The sequence below is a fragment of the Caloenas nicobarica genome, chromosome 16, assembly GCF_036013445.1.
Source record: "Caloenas nicobarica isolate bCalNic1 chromosome 16, bCalNic1.hap1, whole genome shotgun sequence".
NCBI classification, from domain to species: Eukaryota; Metazoa; Chordata; class Aves; order Columbiformes; family Columbidae; genus Caloenas; species Caloenas nicobarica.
In genome coordinates, this window is record NC_088260.1 from 5,071,352 (window position 1) to 5,089,317 (window position 17,966).

Below are 17,966 nucleotides of genomic sequence, written 5' to 3' on the forward strand. Positions count from 1 at the left end.
ACGAATACTGAATTTGTGCAAGCACAAGTAAATTGTCTATGTTATATATTCTAGTTATACTAGCATCTATAAAAGTGGTAGTATGAAAGTGAAGAAAGATAAAGCTAACCAGCTGTGCATTTTAGAAACTGGAAACACTGACATTCTATGTTAGTTAGACCTGCTGTCGTAAAGTCCCAAATCCCACATTCAAAGCGCATAATGGAAAGAAGATACATTTACGTTACGTTCAACCTGTACTTGATTTTCCTTTGTTATATGCCCTATAAATATAACAGTTCAGCATATATATTCATAAAATATTTAAGACGGCAAGGCATGAAAAATTGTGAGGTTTCTTAGAAAATCACATTAAAAATAGGGTTCCTACTCTAAAGAAAATGCCAGCTGTAGGTACATTGTTCCCAGCCATTTGTCTTACCTGTCCTTTAGACTTCAGAGAGTGAAGTGCTCACCCCTCTTACCTGTGCAGGCACTTCTAGTGCATCACTGTCTTTATATTTAGAAACAATCTTTTCCTAATATCTTACTTCCTCACTGCATTGTAAGTAAGCTGCTCTTGTCTTACACCAGCAATGTGGAGAATAATTTGTTTTCTTCCTGTTTATGAAAGCACTTAATGGTCTTGAAGATTGTAGTAAGTCTTCTAACGTTTCACTTCCAAACACTGTTTCAGAGATGTAGTGACTGCGAAGAAGTACATAGGTTAAAGAAGCTGGTAAATGATTTACAAGAACTGATAAATCTGTACAGGAAATACAACTGCAGGCTGGCACTCTGTGATTTTGAAAAGGTAATTCTGCAGGCACTTCGAAAAGTGCTTTTGGGTAGTGGATTGTTCCAAGAAGGAGAAAAATCTTGTAGCACACGATTTGAAGTCAGACAAAAGAGGAATCCTGATGGATTGGTTGGTTAAACTTGTGTTCATAAGCTGCTAAGACTATTTGATATGTCGTGTTTGTTAGAAATTTTGTTTCAACCATGGATATAAATATATAATGTGACAAGATACTATGAGAAGGTAAGGCTTAAACTCCATGATTTGCAGTTCAGTACAGATTGTATACTGTGGAGCGAACATTAGCAACAGAGAAATTAGAAGTACAACTGAACAATAAAAGAAACTTTGTTGTAAAAGAAAGCTTTTATTTGAGCTAAAGAAGGATGCTAGTTCTTGAAATCATTCAATTCATTTCAATGACACTGGATGTTGTATTATGAATTAGAAATATAAAGGATCGTGTTCTAACATGTCATTGTTCTACTTGCCACCCAGGAAAATGCAACTACTATTGTGTTTCGCATGTTCGATAAAATTTTGGCACCAGAGCTTGTCCCTTCCATTTTGGAGAAGTTTATAAAACCCTACCTGTGTGAGCATAATCTACAAAAGGATGAATTACTTCTACAGTATATAAAGGTATCCATATTTTCTTTCTTTTCAAGAAAACTATTTAAACACGAGTAAGGAGAAAACAAATCTGATGACCATTCTTATTTACACTTGAATTTTAGGGCAAGCTTTCAGATTAGCTTACTCCTATCAATGAGTTTTATAGTTACTGTTTCTGTAATAAGGCATTAACAGATACAAGGGAAGATAGCCAAATCTGTCCCTTAATGTCAAAAAAAGTTTCATTTTTTGTTTATATCGTAAGATATTCCTATCTTTTCTGAATTCAAATATCCTAATAATCTATATCAAAACATACAGGATTTGCTAGAACGTTGTCGTACACGGTCTGCTTCAGTGTTTGAAACTTCATGGGAGGCAAAGGCAATTGCTGTCATTGGCTGTATCTCTGATACAGATGTAAGTATATTTTACAAAATAGGCATCAAGTGGCTCTAATATGTCAGTTCAGAATGAAACACGTAGTTTTTTACATAAGCATATGGGTACATTTTTACATGAGGGGTATGAGATCAAATAGTACGCCATCTTAGTAATCTTCTCCCATGTGATGTTCTTTGCTTGAAAATTTAATTGTAGTTTTGATGTCATCACATGGAAAACTCATCAACTTTAATATGTATGAAACTCAAGCTCTACAGTGTCATAAATTACTATAAGCATTTTCTGATCTAACTTGATGCATTATATTATCATAATGAATGTCCTTTATGCGAGTGAAGATTGGATCAGGAAATAAAGTGAACAATACATCAAGAGATTACCTTGTAACTTATTTTTAAAAGTGACCTTTTTATGTTCCTTTTATAGTTGAAATTTGATGCAGTTGTCCAGATAATGCACGCTGCTGTAGTACCATGGAGCGCAGCAGTGGAGCAGCTGGTAAAACAGCATTTGGAAATGAATCATGTCAAGTAAGGCAACGTTCACAGTCTGCACTTCAGTTCTGTGTGTACTTTCAATTAGAATTCTGGTTTGGGGGTGGGAAATACTGTGTATCTGACATAATAGGATTATTAAACCACATAGCTGTAGGTAGCAAATAAATCAATAATAGTCTAATTTGTCTGTAGAGTAAAGTTACTACATGAAAGTTACCGACTGATGGAGATGAAGAAGCTTTTGCGAGCCTATGGCATAAGAGATACTAATCTTTTAAAGGACAAGCAGATGATAATGGTAAGTGATTAGCATTACTCTTCTTTCTGTTAAACAAAAATCCCTACAGTTACCTGCATGTAAAGAAGCAAGACTTTTCAAAAACTCTTAGTAACTGGTTATCAATATCCATTTTTCTTGTCCTGTTGGGACATGTTTTTTGCCTGAAAGCCCACTCTTTTCTTGAGAATTGGCAGATTAACTTAGCCCAACCTAATTAGCATAGCACTGATAATATAATGCTCTCTGTATGGGGGATGGGAAAGAAAAAAGGAAACTAAAAAATGGAAGGATAGGTGCTCTCAAGACTTCAGATCCTAAGGTCACGGTGAACGATACTCGGTGATTTTTTAATTTTTATTTTATTAATTTTTTTTGCATCTCCTTTTATGAGGGAGAAAACATGAGTATTTCTGGAAAAGTTCCTTGCTATCCTGTGGAACCAGATGAGTTCCCTGAATTTTGAGAGTTCCCAGGATAATTCTCTTCTCCAAGCCCAGTTTTCTCCCACTCATGCTTTACTCAGGTTTTCTCTAGACGGAAGTTTTAAACTCCTGGTTTTAAAACCTCCTTGGTACGAGCTGTACAACTGCAATGCAGAAGTAGTGTGTATATATGACTTCCCTTGTTGTCCTATACATCAACAAACTCAAGTGCGTATCTGTTTTCTTCTTACAGAGGCTAGTGAAGTACATTCTGAAACAAGATACCCCTACTTCTTTGGAGGATGCTTTGAAGATCGTAGCAGCATACATGTTGCCCACTGTGAAAGTCTACGTTCTGAGGATGATAGACCTGATTGACAAAGAGAGGGTATAAAATACTTCATGTCAGTTGATCTTAGAATTTAAAGACACTAAGGCCTGTTTTCAAACAGGGGCAATTTGTACTACTTACAGAAATCTTATATATGGTTTACATATAATTTTTTTTCTTTAAGGTTCTATTAATTGTATGCATAACTGCCTATACTTAACACTGAAAATTACACCTTTGTCAGAGTTTTAAATATCATGAGCCATCCTTCATTCCTGGCAAGAAAGGATGAAAATTGTGACTCGCAATATACAAGTTTGGAATTGAAGTCTCTACATATTTTCACATACTGTTTTTGCTAGAGCTGTTTTTGGACAAGTTGCTTTCTTGTCATCAACAACAACAAAAATAGTCTTCTGAGAAATGCTTTCTTCTACTGCAACGGTACCCCACATGAGTACAGACCTACCCCTTTAGCGGATGTCCTAACTAGAAATATTTAACTTCGCTTGCTACATTACACTAGGTGTGATCACCTTTATACCCTGTGTTTTCCCTGTGTTATGTTATTGGGATCTCTTTGACCTGTAGAAAAGGAAGCTTTTTGATTAAAGAAATCAAATTAACTCCTCTGCAAAATGGTGTTTCTCATGCTAACGTTTGTTCTACCTTATTAGCACATGGTATTCTTGATAATCATACTGTTTTAAAAATACTGCATAATTGCCAATGAGCAAAACTGTGTTTTAATTTGCCTATTATAACTCTTAGCGAGCAAGCACATAGATTTTACTGAAAGCCTTATAGATTTAGTAAGAAATTATTCAGGGAGTTTCAGGATGTCATGTCATAGTAAATGTATTTTATAAAGAGATTTGAAGTTCATCAGCGGAAGGTTAATTTTACCCAATTGGCCATCATGCAACCCTTGTATCAAAGCAAGAAAGTACACATAACTTAGCTTTTCCAAAGGAAATGCCCCTCCCCCCCTTTTAAAAAATTATTTCTGGTTTTCTTTTCCTTTCTTTTTCTTCAGGGAGAGGAATCTCTGACTTTGTTAAAATCTCTGACTCTTGCCGAAGCTGAGAAAGTTGCAGAAAGATTGACTGTATGGGGAACACTGGTATTACAGAATAAAGCAGATAATTCTGAGGAGGTACCAAGTCATTTCACATAGTAAATTGTGTGTACAGATTATTCTAAATACTATTTTTACTCAGATGGTTAAAAAAAGATAAGGGATGCAAACGTAAAAACTGTCTTCCAGCAAAAAGGGATGATGAACTGGTCCTGTTTTGGACTACATAACCTCTTGAAGTGTTTTCCAACTTGAGTTTATTCTGATTCTGTATGCTATGTAATTGTTTTGAGTTATTTTTAAAGGCCTCTCCACACAGTGGCATATCTATCTGAAAATTAAATTAATAATTTATGAATTCTGCTACATTATTATACCTCTAGTCCTATGTATTTTCCCATTCTTTCTTTAGTTGCTTGGAAAACATCTAGTTAAAAACTGTAGGCATGTCTTTGCCAGGCACCAAAGTGGGTTGAAGCTTCACAGTTGACAGTACACATTATTCTGAGCAAAGGAAGGATGGAAAAAGAGGGAAGGGCAGATATTTTCAAAACTCCTGTGAGAGCTAACATACTGTAGAGTGCATGTGTATTACAGCTGTAAAATATTTGCTATTTCTATAAAGGATGCATACAAACAATAACTTTCTGTTCCCTTACTTTTCAACTGGTTGTATCTTAGACTTAATAATTGTTGCATGAGGCCTTTGTAGAGCACTGTGTAGTATTTTCATAGAGCAGAAACCTGAGGGTCACTGTCTGTTACTCGCAACTTTTTGACCAAACAAAACATTAACCTCTTGCTTTCTTGCAGCACAAAAAACAGATGTCTATGACTAAGACACTTGTGGAAATCCTTAAGTTCCTGTTCAGCATTCAAAAAGGTAAGCTACAGCTTAATCTTACCTTTTGCTTGTAAATGGAGTCAGGAAGTAATTGTTTTTCTCCTCCAACAGATAATCCTCTGAAGAAAGATGAATGTGAAGCAAACCTGAAAACGTTTGAAACACTTGCCACCCTGCAGGTAAGTGTCTTTATAGTTTCAAACTGCTTTTGACTTACTGTAGTTATTCCAATTGTTCTTATAACATGGATGATATCAAAAATTAATTCTATTTACAACTTATATGCAAAGGTTGTTTTTATTATTGACTTCAAAGAGATTCTGAGGGTAATCTAGCAATTTAAATAGCACCTTGGAAGGTTCCTTATTACTCAGTTGTCCATTTGAACGAAAAAAGTAGATACTCTCCCAAAAGTCTTAATTGCTAACACTTCAAAGATTTCATAATTGAGTACTGTAATATTTTATTAAGGATCTAGTATGGTTTGTAAACTTAAATTCTTTAATGCATTTGAGCATGCAGTATCCTTCAGGTTTTTTCGTTTTGCTTAGCTACTGCCTAGCAAAATTCTCTAATCTATGACATAAATCGGTAATTGGTAGAAACTAGTAAAGTCAACTTTGTACTGAAAGTATTCCTCAGAATGAAACAAGAAATAAAAACATTAAAAAAAATAAAGGAAGCTACATAAATACTAATACATAATCTTTTTTGTTGCTGTTGCAGGAAGATTTTGAAATCTTTCTTTCAGTCAAAGAATTTAGGAACCCTTCACTGATGTCCAGGCTTCTTGAGACGCACATAAAAGCTTATGAAACTGTCAGATCTCTGTCCAAGTCTAGAAAAGAACAAAGGACGATCTGTAATTCAGAAGATGGTAAAACCAAGACCCGTTCTACAGAGTCAAGGTTGTACAAACTGGCTTTGCTCCTGCAAAGGTCAGAGCAAGAACTGGGAGAAAAACTGGCCTTGAGAGCACTAGATGCTGGAAAAGTTGAAGATGCTGTAAAAATATGCAGGTAAAGCTGCAGAGGTTTTCAGGATTATGACTTTTAATGGGCCTTTCTGTACTATTTCTGATACTTTGCAGAAGTAAGTAGATGTAGAGCAAAGGAAAGTATGTTTTGTTTTAGCTTTTTTTTTTCCTAAAAATTAGTATCTCAGCAATATGCTTATATTGCTTGTATACAATATTGAGTGGAGAGTTAAGTCGTAGTCTCTGAAGATTGCCATTGGTTCTGCCGTAACATGATTACTAACTAAAAAGAATCCCTACAGTTTTATAATGAGAGATAAGTAGGGCACAATATTAAATAACCATTTTGAGAGCTTCTCAGCTTACACAGGTAGAAGAAAACTGTTGTGCACTGACTGTACATACCATGTCATGGTTTCCAGCTGGTCTCTGCCTCATGCTCAGGTTGTCAGATAATTTAAACTTACTACCACCTCCCCCCAGAAGAGATGAGATGAAAATGCTAGATATATTTCTTATTGTTGCCATGTTCTATGTGCTTCAGTATTTATCTCTAAGGTGAGCTCCATTGTATTCTTTCACTTCAGTCACAGAAGTTTTAGATGCAGTGACTTATATAGATGAAATAAGTAAAAGATAATTAAATAATTAGAACAGAATGTGGCCTTAAGTGAAAGCCCTAAGGACTAGTTTTTTATTTTTAACTCTTTTTTTTTTAAATAGGGACTTCTACGAAAATCACTGTAATGAAGAAACAGGGAAGCTGCTGTTTTCAGCATGTCAAAGGCTTTGTCATATGTTGGGAACTGATGTTCCAATGATCACTCCTAATGACATGAATCTTCCAGCAGTGATCTATGAACTGGCTTGCCAAGCAGCTACGATATGTAGCCCAGGTAATTACTATTATCACTTATTTGTGTTCATGCTGGAAATCCAACTTTTCAAATAGTATTTAATAAACATGAAAACAAAGTGAGTTCCTATATATGCCTCTGTAAAAACAGGTGCTGCAAAAAATTGTTTCCTTTTAATAGGACGTATGAACCATCCGTTCATAGTATGCTAATAATATTAATATTTTTACAGATTTACTATTAGATTCTCTGGAACTATGTAAATATACTTCGGCTGCCAAGGAAATTTACACACAGTGCCAAATAGAAAACTATGGATTTACAGCAAAGGTATTTTCTGCTAACTTAAATATATTTTTTAACATGTCTTGATTGACTGAATAGTGTTTACTGTAGATACATTTTTTTCTCCCATTTTCCTAGCAATATTTCATCAGCTTGTTTAAAAAACAAATGCCACCACCACAACCCCAGACAGCTCTACAAATAAAAATTTCCCTGAATATTTGTGTACATCGGCATAAAGAATAAACTGATTTGAGTACTAAAAAACAGTGCAGCTCTGGCACGAGCATCATTCTCCACTTACATTTCAGTATAATAGATCCGGCTAACATGCCTGAAAATATTAGTGATTTTATTGAATAGCTGCTGCCAGGACTATGAGAGAGCATAGAGAGCTGACTTTTTAAAAGTGCTTTTTTAAAAAAAAAAATAGTGGGTTTGATTTTTAAATGCATGTCTTGTAAAACCATAAGATGGATCAAGTTCTTGAATAGCATCTTTGTTTTTTTGTTCATGTCAAGCAGTGCTTTAGGCTACGTGAAATGAATGGGCTCTTATTTTTTGAATGAAACAGATCAAAGTGGCTAGGCAAGCATATTTATGCACGAAATGTTATTTTTCTAAAAACTGTCCATTTGAAATATTTGCTTATGGTATTTGGCCAAGAGTGTTTATGAAAGCCTCCATTAAATTAATCAAGAATGCATTTTGACTGTACAACTAAATAACTGCAACATTAAGGGGAAATGTGGCCACTCTAAGTAGGAAATCTGTTTAATGCTACTGGCTATTTAACAAAAAGTAGTATAGTAGAATCCATTTTCAAATAGGAGGTTGTGTTCTGTTCCTGTATTTGAAACCTGGAACCTCTTGCAGCATTCAGTTTGTCAGTAGACTTATTAGCTGTTCTTTTTATTTGGTGTACTTTTGACAATGTTCTTATTTAGACAACGTCCTTTGGAGGAGATAAAGATCCTTATGAAGAGTGGACTTACGATGACTTCTTTAATGAAGATGGAGTGGTTCTTGATCCACAAACAGCTCTTCCAGTTGCATATGAAACTATTTCTTCTCTTCTGCCTATATGTGGTAAACTTGCTTTCCTGAATGTTGAGTCACTATACAATCTGTATTTCATATTGATTTTTATCTAGGAATAGAAATAATTCAGCACTTGTGTGGAAATTATCACCTCAAATCTCGATTAGACAAACTCATGGAAGAAATTTCCATTGGAGGAGGATGTAGAATGTAAAGATTACTTTGGTTTTTGTTCTGGTTCAGGAAGAGTCTGAATGTCAAATACCTGAAGACATGGAGAATGCTCTGGAGAAGCGTTACTATAAACTTGCCCTGTTCTTATGATCTTCTCTAGACATCTTCTAGTAGCCATGAATGGAGACAGGATTTTATCAAGATGAATTTCAGCTTATTCTAAAATGATCATCCTTGTACTATATACCATTGTAGATACACACAACTTTTTGAAAATTTCAAGTGTTATGAACAGAACTCTACAATGTTTTAAGTGCTGAAAAAGACACTTTCAGGTCTCTAAAAAAAGTGCCGAATATTTTACGTTATTTATTTTTAATACTTCTTGGTGTAAATGCTTTCTCATTTGTGTATTAAAAAGCATATAACTGCAAATACTGTTGCACAGTGCTAAATCTACCTATAAAGGATATGCTGATTTATTTGAATAGATTTATTACTTTCACAGATGAAGCGTTTATGTTAACTGTCTTATCAAGACAAAGGGATTTGCACACAAAGTAGTTACTGCAAACAATTGGTTTGTATTACTTCGTGTGCTTGAAAAGATATTCCCTCCTGTAAAATAACTTCTGATTAGGCACAGTAAAAAATAGCAGTCCTGGCTCTTAGAGGTGATGTGTCTTTATTTTATGTACCATCCCTGAAGTATCATGTTTTTAAGGTACTTCCAGGCTTCCTAGTGTTGCTGAGATCCTAGCACGCTGCCGATGTGTTTGTCTGTCTTTCAGAGAACAAGCTGTATCCTTTGGATTCCACAAGCCTGGCAAACTGCGCATTTATTAAAGGTATGGTGGCAGACTGACCATGCTTAAGTATAAACCAGACCACTAGAAAACGTGAAGTTTAAATTAAACCATTGCTTTTTAAATAGATGCCTGGGTGTTCCACTTAAAGCCATGTTCTAGGGGAATAGCACAGAAGACAGCAGTTCAGATGGTAATTGCTATAATTCAGCCATGTGATTTTGGGCATGTTGTCAAAGCCTGTACCTCAGTACAGAAATTCTGCCACTATGAGCTAGAATCCATTAGAGCCTTTCCAAGAGGATGGCCAAATTAATTACTCTGTATTAAATTAAAAGCCCTGAAAATTTAAGGTTTCAAAGGAAGCTAACACTTATCTTGTGTCATAAATTTAATGAAGAAAAAGAGAAACTGCACTGATATTAATTCCATGAACAATATGCTTAATATAAAGATACTAATTATTTTCTGGGTTTGTTTTTGAAATATATTACAGGACAGAACCTTCTACTACCAGCTCGAAGTCCCATCTGTGCAGTGCTACAGAACCTCATGGAGTGCAGTCAGTGCGAGTTAGCTTTGCGGATAATCATCTGTTCATTTGGATCCTGTCTTCAGCATGGGATATCAAACAACATGGATTTGTCCCTGAGTGAAAAGGCATGGCAAGGACGCTGCTGAATTTTGCTGAGAACAAGTCTTACAAATATGCTATTAACAACTTTAGAGTAGTTGCATAAGAATTTGATACGTATGAGAGAGGCTATTGCCATGACCTTATAAAAATTGCTACCACTTAATCAGATGTCAAGACATTTTGTGAAAGAAGCTGGTAATTTCTTCCCTATTTTTCAAGGTCCTCTGTTTCTCTTTGCAAAGTAGGTTCTGACCTAGACTTCTGGTCTTTGCAGAGAGCCCAGGAATAAAATGAATGTTAACAATGGTGTATTATGTTCTTTCACATTGTTTTATCATTAGTTAGGATGGGAAAAGTGGCAAGTAGAATATTCAAAAAACACTACTCAGTTCAAAAGCACTTGGAAACAAAGATCCTTTTTCTGTGGAGAAGAGATTTTTATAAGACCTTAATTAAATCTGAAAATACAATTACTGTAGTACCTCCTATTATGCTATAAATGACAAGAGAAGTTGAAGGCTTAGAATTTATTTTTAGCCATGTGCTCTCTTTTTTTGTACTAGCTACATGATGACCATATGCTAGCTGAAACCAAAAGCTTTCTCATCGCTATGAAACCAAAGTGTACTTCAGGAATTATGACCACTATCCTGACCTTACTACACAAGGTAAGAACACTCTGAATAGGCTGAGAGTTGAGCCTCTTTCTTCTGCTCTGTCAAGAAAAGTGCTGCCCTTCCTATTGCAAAAGCATATTCTGAAATTGTTCTGTGGCCAAACACCACGAAAACCTTCAAAAATCACAGACCTTAGAAAACCACAGAGAAGGGGAAGGGAAGTACTGACAGTATTTTAGTGGTGGGAAGGGACTGGGTTCCACAGCCTCGTGTCTCAGTACCAGAACAGGGCAAGGGTGGGCTGGATGGTCTGAGAACGTTGGCCTCCACAGCCCCAGCTGCTCTGCTGGGAGTTTCGTCTTTGTGGGATCCTTTAAGGACTCCTAAACTATTATCACAGAATCACATCATACCAGGTCGGAAGGGACCATAGGATCATCTGGTCCAACCTTTCCTGGCAAAAGTACAGTCTAGACAAGATGGCCCAGCAGCCTGTCAGCTGAATCTGAAGTATCCGTAAAAATGGCCTTTATGACCTGTAGGTTTTCTCTGTCTCATTTTCACTCCTGGTTTCATTTTAGATTTGTAGATTTCTAGTTGAGGGGAGTTTTTTAAAAAGGCACCTGCAAAACCTGCCATATGTCATTTTCTAAGGCAGTCTAGACTAAGGGAAGTGACTCTTAGCTTGGCTTCAGCATATTTAGATTTTAAGTTCTAAAACCTGAAATGCATTTTTAATCTTTTTTTTTTCCCCCCTCTAACTTAAATGCCAAATACACTTCCAAATTACAGAGCACTTTTCATGTGTTATACTTCATACAAAGAAACCTATTGAAATATCAATTCCTAAAGTTTATAACTTGTTCTTACTTTTTTTTTTTTCCCCCTGAAACACAGGTGTTCAATTGTCGTGTCATAGATCAGAACCTGGCATTGGGATATTGCACAATTTTGCACAAGGAAGACATGTTCAATAAGCTGTGGGATGTCATAAACAATACATGGCAAAATTACAGAAAAGTTTTGGTAAATCCACAAGGCAATGTATTTCTTCAGCAAATAGAGAATGTTAAGCAGTTTCTTAAAAAAAATACATCAGCAATGTAATATGGATGTGCACTAGTTTGCCATTATTAAGAGTATAGCTGATACTACCATCTGTGAGGTTTGTTTTCATTTTACACAGTTATGTGATTGTCTATGAATTGTTTTAAGTACCTCTGAGGATTTAGACCTTAGGATTCCAGATTTTCTGATTATTTATTATACTTGTATTAACCTCCCTTCTCACTGCTTTTAGGCAGTAGCTCTGGTTGGAGCACAGCTCGCTAACCAATGTGATGAAGCAGAAGAAAAACAAAAATTCCAAGAATTAGTTACTGATGCAGAATGGGGCATCCAACTGGCTAAATTTGGTGTAAGTTTGATCTTTTTTTTTTCTTTTTTATTTATTTATTGTAGGGTTTTAGTTACTATTTAAATATCAGTATATTCTGAGATGTATTGTGATTTTTAGACAGATTTCCCATTCAGATGTAAGGAAAGTTGGGGTTTTGTTTTGGTTTTAAATTTTCATTCTGCTTGTCTGCTTAAATAAAACTCAGAAACTGAGAAATGCAGTAACTGAGGGTGCTATAAAAAGAATTTTTAAGTGCTTAAGTATTGTTTGGCACAGGGCATAGTAAGCAAATGCACTTTTTCCTGCTCTGAAAATCTCTGGATTGAAACTAAAGGAAACATAAAAGATTAACTATATAAGGAATTAGTCTTGATATTGTCTAAAAGACTTATTTGAGATGAAGCTAAAAATGTTTATTTATCTGTAGATTTCTTTCGAGACTGTATTTAGACAACCACCCATAAGGAAGAAGGAACTCATAAGAACGCTGGTACAAAATCCGAAAGTAGACACAGATCTCATATTGAATTACTGCAGGTAATAACTGAAGCAAATCAATTGTCTTTAATTGTTGCTGGGATAAAACCCATGCCTACTGAAATCTCTTTTAGTTTAAATAAATTGTTTGGGGGTTTTGTTTGCGGGGTTTGTTTGGCTGTTGTGTTTGGGATTTGTTTTAAATACATACTGGTCTCTGGTGAATTTATTAATAAGGAAATAAGCACCATGACAACACCAAAGGTCACAGAGAAAATAATATTCTGTCCTCGTCTAGTACTTTCATGCTGGACAGTGATGCCGCACTGCAGCTCTGCATCGAAACGCTGCTTCTCCAGAATGCTAATACAAATCACGTTGAAGATGACTCTGCAGAACACAGCGAGAAGCAACTTCATTCCACATTACTCGCTAGAGCGCTAGAAATAATTCCTCTGCTGAAAAGCACAAAAGACCTGGTCACTAGCCTCAGTGGAATATTGTACAAGGTAAAGAAATGATTAAAAAACAAGACAAGAAAGCAACACACCAAACCAAAAAGAATCCCTGAAGAATGCATTTAGTCTCAAATGCTGCACATCACTTGAATGACAGATTAATAATTCCATAGAAATGAGAAAAGGGTTTTGTTTTGTTTTAAATTTCCTAAAGAATATAAAAGTTAAGTTTCAGTTTTCTACTTCTCTAGAAGAAAAAAATAGAGCGACATATCTAATTTTCTTTAAAGACAGGTAGAGTCTTACCTCCCTTAAAAAACAACCAGAAAATAATCAAACAAAAAAAGTAATTTAATACTATTTCTTCAGTGTTATGCCAATATATTTAGTATTAACATTTGAAAAAATTAACTCAGTGGTATGTTCTTATAGAACAAAACATATAAATTTTTTATTTTGAACAGCTTGATCCTTATGACTATGAAACCATTGAAATTGTCCTGAAAGTGATACAAAATGCTGATGAAAAGAACACCAGCATCCAGCTGAATCAGGTATGTCCAAACATGTTGCTGTTACCTTGCTAATGGCATCTGTATTCTGGTTTGTCTGTTTATTAGTGTAGTTATTCAAGAGTCTGTTGAAATTAATTGAGTTATTCTGTCTACACATCTCTCATTCAGAAAATACCATTCAAGAAAGTGATCTCCAGCTTTTTTGTTTGTTGGTTGGGTTTTTGTTTTGTTTGTGGGTTGGGGGAGGGATTTTTTGGAGTTTTTTTAATTATGTGTGAGTTTTGGGTTTTTTTTTTTTCTTTCCCTAGGCTTTGAGCCTCCTCAAACATCTGGAATCTTATAAAAGGATTTCTCCACCTGTGGACCTAGAACACCAATATGTTTTAGAGCACGGGATTCCCTTATCTCCAGCTGCACAAACCAGACTGCCCTTTCATCTGCTGTTCTTTAGAACCACACAATGTTTCTGGAATATTATATGTACGTTCAGTATTTTTTTGAAGGCTAGATATCTGTATAATTCCCTTTCTCTGCTATAATGGGTATACAGTAGATGTTTCATATTAACTGTATTTCTTTATTAAAGCTGTTTTCATCCCAAGTACTTGTGAAAGCACTTGTGCTCCCCATTTGCTACTGGTGAGGTAACTGGCTGTCAGTGGAGCTAAGAAAGACAATATATACAATGCAGAATTCTGTTCTCAAATCCTTTTCTAAGGACTTCTCAAGGACCGAAGTAATCCATGTATCCCGCTTCCCAGGCCAGTGTGGATAATTAAGATTGTATTCTTTCTCTCCCAACGGAGGTCTGCATCTAACAATAAACTGAAAATACTGAATTTCTTAGAGAAAGCTGCGAGTGGACTGTGACACTATCATAGGCAGCTCTTTTTCCTTTCAGCTGCAGAGCTCAGCGAGGAGTCCTTCCCAACACTTCTGTTGATTTCCAAACTAATGAAGGTATGTAGCATCTTGAAATAATTTATTTCAAAATTATTCTTTTTCCTCCTGCACAAAAAAGAGCTTTCGTCTTTCTTTTGCACGATTTTGGTCTCACTATAGAACTTCGGACAACTCTTAATCTACTTTAATGTTTTTCTAGGTTTCACTGGATACCTTACACATGTCTGCAGCTCGACACATCTTTGAAAAAAAATTGAAACCAAAAATATTTGAAATGAGAAGCAGTGGATATACATCAGTTGTTAACAAGGAAACAACTAAAACAGTACAGACAATTCAGTCTTATCTGCTGTCTATAATTAATCCAGAGTGGGCTGTAGCTATTGCTCACAAGATTGCACAAGAATTTCCAACAGGTAAAGTGCTTATGTGGTGACCTGAGGGGTGAAGTAATGGGTGCAGGACAGTAGGTTTGAGAAAAGAAGAGCTAACCTGTGGCCAAACACTTGTTCAGTGTTCTTGGATAGAAGATGGGAAAGTTTGAGAATAAAAATGCGTTTGTCTCCTAAATGCAATTTTGACCAGTAGGCTAGAAAAACAGCCACTTTGTAACACAGCATCTCTATTGAATCCTCTTTTCTCTCTTTTTAAACCATTTTGTCTTGCTTAAAGTTTCTGCATGTTCAGAACATCTTCAGACAGGTTTTTCAGCAAAAGCAAATATTTCAGCCAAATTTAAGCTATCTTCTCGATTATCTGAATCCAGGTAGATTTTTTTTTTTCCTCTTTAGGCTTTCCTAATATTTTAAATAGTTTCTATTTTTTTTAACTCTTTGAAATAAAATAGATATAGTGTATACTGCAGAAAGGATTAATGAAAATTTATTTTATTTACTTCCTTCCTGCTCTTTTTTTTTTTTTCCTTTAAAAAAGGTCCTGACCAGATTCAGGCATTGAAATTCTGTCTCTATCTGGCTGAGAAGTGGCTAAAGAACACTACAGCTAAGGTAACAGTAAAGTGCTTGCAAGACTGTTGTTGTATAGTCAGGTACCTATGTCAGTGTTTTGTCTTTTGGTATTTTGGATAGCAATGTGTAAATTGTCCCATAACCAACCCTGACTCGGCAAGTACTTTCTTTTGGGGAAGTGACCATGTAGGTGACCCCTCAGAAGAACCTTCTCTGTCCAGTTACATTCTCCTGTTCACATCCTTGCAAAAATTAGGCTTACAGTTCTTGGAGGCTGGACAAAAAAGATACCATTTTAAGGAAGAATAATTTGTTCTTTCTCCTGTTGTGTGCATTTTTCTTGCTGCGGGAGAATGAGTTAGAATCTGTTCCAGCTGTGAGATCAATAGCACTATTAACTTTTGCTTTGGGTTCCAAGACTCTTTAGCTATTTTTAGTAGGATATTTAAAGAAAATCTGCTTTTACTTGATTCTCAGGCTCATTTTTACGTGGTTGGTAGGGAAAGGTGACTAAGAATCTCAGCCTTGCTTATAAATATCAAATTTGCTATGGAGTTGCTGAGGTACAATGAACACTAAATAGTTCTCTGATACTTAGTCACATCTTTGGATAGATTTGTGCCAAAATTAAACTGTAATTCTAACAGCCAAGGTTTAACATTAAATCCCTTTTCTTCTCCATCTTACCTCAAAATGTCTTAATTTTACATACTGCCTCATGTGGTACATATTTTATTTGGTTTTTTCACAACATATCTTTGTTTATAGTTTTTTTATAAATACATTTTTGTGCTAGAGCAGCATGGTTGATACCATCTGTTTACATTAAAAAAATATTTGTAGATACAGGTATGGGGACGCAGTTGAAGAACAGATCTTGCTACCCAATTCGCTGGTTTAGACTATAAAAAGTTAAGGTGATTTTTCTAGTGCTTTTGAGTAAAAGAAGATTGTTTTCTATAAAACTGTGGTGTTTTGCTAAAGGATGATTCACATGAAAAAGCAGAAGTCCTGCAGAAGAAATTATATATGCAGTACAAGCGATCAGCAACAGAAAATGTTCTAATAATACATAACTTGAACACTGGAGAGCATTTAAAGTCTATTGGAAAACCAGCAAATCTTATCATTTTACTATACGAACATCACAGCATAGACCAAAGAATCCAAAATCCGACTGGGAGAGATTATCCAGGTCAGTACCCATAATCTAATTTCAAATAAGTTCTTTAAAAAAATGGTAAGCAGGATAATACTAGTTTGTAAATATATTATCTCTACCCATGTATGTAGATATCCATATGGCAGCCAAGGAAATAGCTGAAATTAACAGTTTGGATATGAACAAGATTTGGGATAAACTGCTGGATAAATGGCTGTGTCCAAGTATTCAGCCCTCAGAGGTAAGTCATCGCTGGAGATCTGGGGTTGGAGAAAAAAGGCCAATTACATAATATATATTGTTTTTAATCACTTGTTCAAAAGACTAAGGCTATTTTGCACAATTTTCCTTTAGTACTCATGAATCTATTTAAGATGCATCTGAATTCAGATAACTAATAATTTCAGTACCTTTCCGATTTTGTTGCACACCGCTGTCTCTAGCAAGAATGATTTGAAATGCTTTCCCTTCTCTCTGTGTAGAGATTAAAATCTCATCTTTGATGCTACGGTAAGGTTGTATAGCCAGCCTAAAGGAGTTGCAAATATATTCGCCTTGAACACTGATTCTGGAATCAGAAAGAGTTAACAGAGAGTTAATTGCTGTCTGTGCAGCATATAGCTGGGTGAGATAGGGCAGGGAGCTTCAAAATCCCGGTTAGCAGGCTGAGGAATGGTGTTGACATTACAGATAAATAAAGAAAGGACTGATAAAACCAGAATTCCTTTCCTTGCCTGCATTAGCAGAGGCTCCCATCTTTTAAGACAGAGTTTAAGCAAGGATATGTCCAAGCTATTTATCCAAATAATTCAGAGAACTCTCACAACTAGATTTTCATGTCTGTTTAAAGCAAACTCCAGAAATCTTTGGAGGCGCACAGGAAGATGAAAAGCTCCGAAGGTACGTGTGTTTTCTTATGTATAATATGGCAAATTATTGTTAACTTGCAAGTTGAACTATATCTGGCTTTTTCAAGAAATCTGTGTGTGATTCAGAATTCACTGTTGTGTTCTAATTTTTACTTTCTGATGACATCAGTTTTGAGTCATCAAGTACTTATGCAATGAAATTCCATTTGCAATAACTTACAGATGTAAGTGCGTGCTTAGGAGTAGCTATTTGGAGGTTTTCTTGTCATTTCCATATCCTTGGAATGTGTTATCCTTAATCTCTTTTTGACAATGAAATATATTTGTATTTGAATGAACGTTGATACATTGTATTTCAGCAGCTATGCTGTACTTGTCTTAAAAACAAATGTATTTTTCCAGAGTTATATATCTACTTCAGTCACGCCCAATGGATTATAGTTCAAGAATGCTTTTTGCAATTACAACATCTGCCACATCTGTAAGTTTCTAAATTCTTGGTTTAGCTTGCTTCTTATTAATTTTTTACCTCTAATTGAAATCAAGTGGTGCCTGCATAACTGTATGGGTTT

The 17,966-nt window shown here is 35.4% G+C and overlaps 1 protein-coding gene across 1 annotated transcript in view; it reads left to right on the forward strand.

Moving 5' to 3' along the window:
• KNTC1 (kinetochore associated 1) overlaps positions 1-17,966 on the forward strand; it is a 37,231-nt gene that overhangs the window by 11,565 nt on the left and 7,700 nt on the right. Inside the window, exons 23-51 of the mRNA XM_065646653.1 lie at positions 677-793; positions 1,277-1,420; positions 1,715-1,813; positions 2,225-2,328; positions 2,488-2,593; positions 3,251-3,385; positions 4,365-4,484; positions 5,220-5,289; positions 5,362-5,429; positions 5,977-6,269; positions 6,950-7,122; positions 7,316-7,415; positions 8,321-8,457; positions 9,375-9,431; positions 9,886-10,049; positions 10,590-10,694; positions 11,541-11,669; positions 11,944-12,060; positions 12,470-12,579; positions 12,818-13,028; positions 13,442-13,531; positions 13,801-13,972; positions 14,394-14,452; positions 14,595-14,811; positions 15,329-15,402; positions 16,348-16,558; positions 16,657-16,766; positions 17,376-17,425; positions 17,797-17,875. Coding sequence (XP_065502725.1) covers positions 677-793; positions 1,277-1,420; positions 1,715-1,813; positions 2,225-2,328; positions 2,488-2,593; positions 3,251-3,385; positions 4,365-4,484; positions 5,220-5,289; positions 5,362-5,429; positions 5,977-6,269; positions 6,950-7,122; positions 7,316-7,415; positions 8,321-8,457; positions 9,375-9,431; positions 9,886-10,049; positions 10,590-10,694; positions 11,541-11,669; positions 11,944-12,060; positions 12,470-12,579; positions 12,818-13,028; positions 13,442-13,531; positions 13,801-13,972; positions 14,394-14,452; positions 14,595-14,811; positions 15,329-15,402; positions 16,348-16,558; positions 16,657-16,766; positions 17,376-17,425; positions 17,797-17,875 — 3,621 coding nt within the window. The remainder of the gene's footprint in view (positions 1-676; positions 794-1,276; positions 1,421-1,714; positions 1,814-2,224; positions 2,329-2,487; positions 2,594-3,250; positions 3,386-4,364; positions 4,485-5,219; positions 5,290-5,361; positions 5,430-5,976; positions 6,270-6,949; positions 7,123-7,315; positions 7,416-8,320; positions 8,458-9,374; positions 9,432-9,885; positions 10,050-10,589; positions 10,695-11,540; positions 11,670-11,943; positions 12,061-12,469; positions 12,580-12,817; positions 13,029-13,441; positions 13,532-13,800; positions 13,973-14,393; positions 14,453-14,594; positions 14,812-15,328; positions 15,403-16,347; positions 16,559-16,656; positions 16,767-17,375; positions 17,426-17,796; positions 17,876-17,966) is intronic.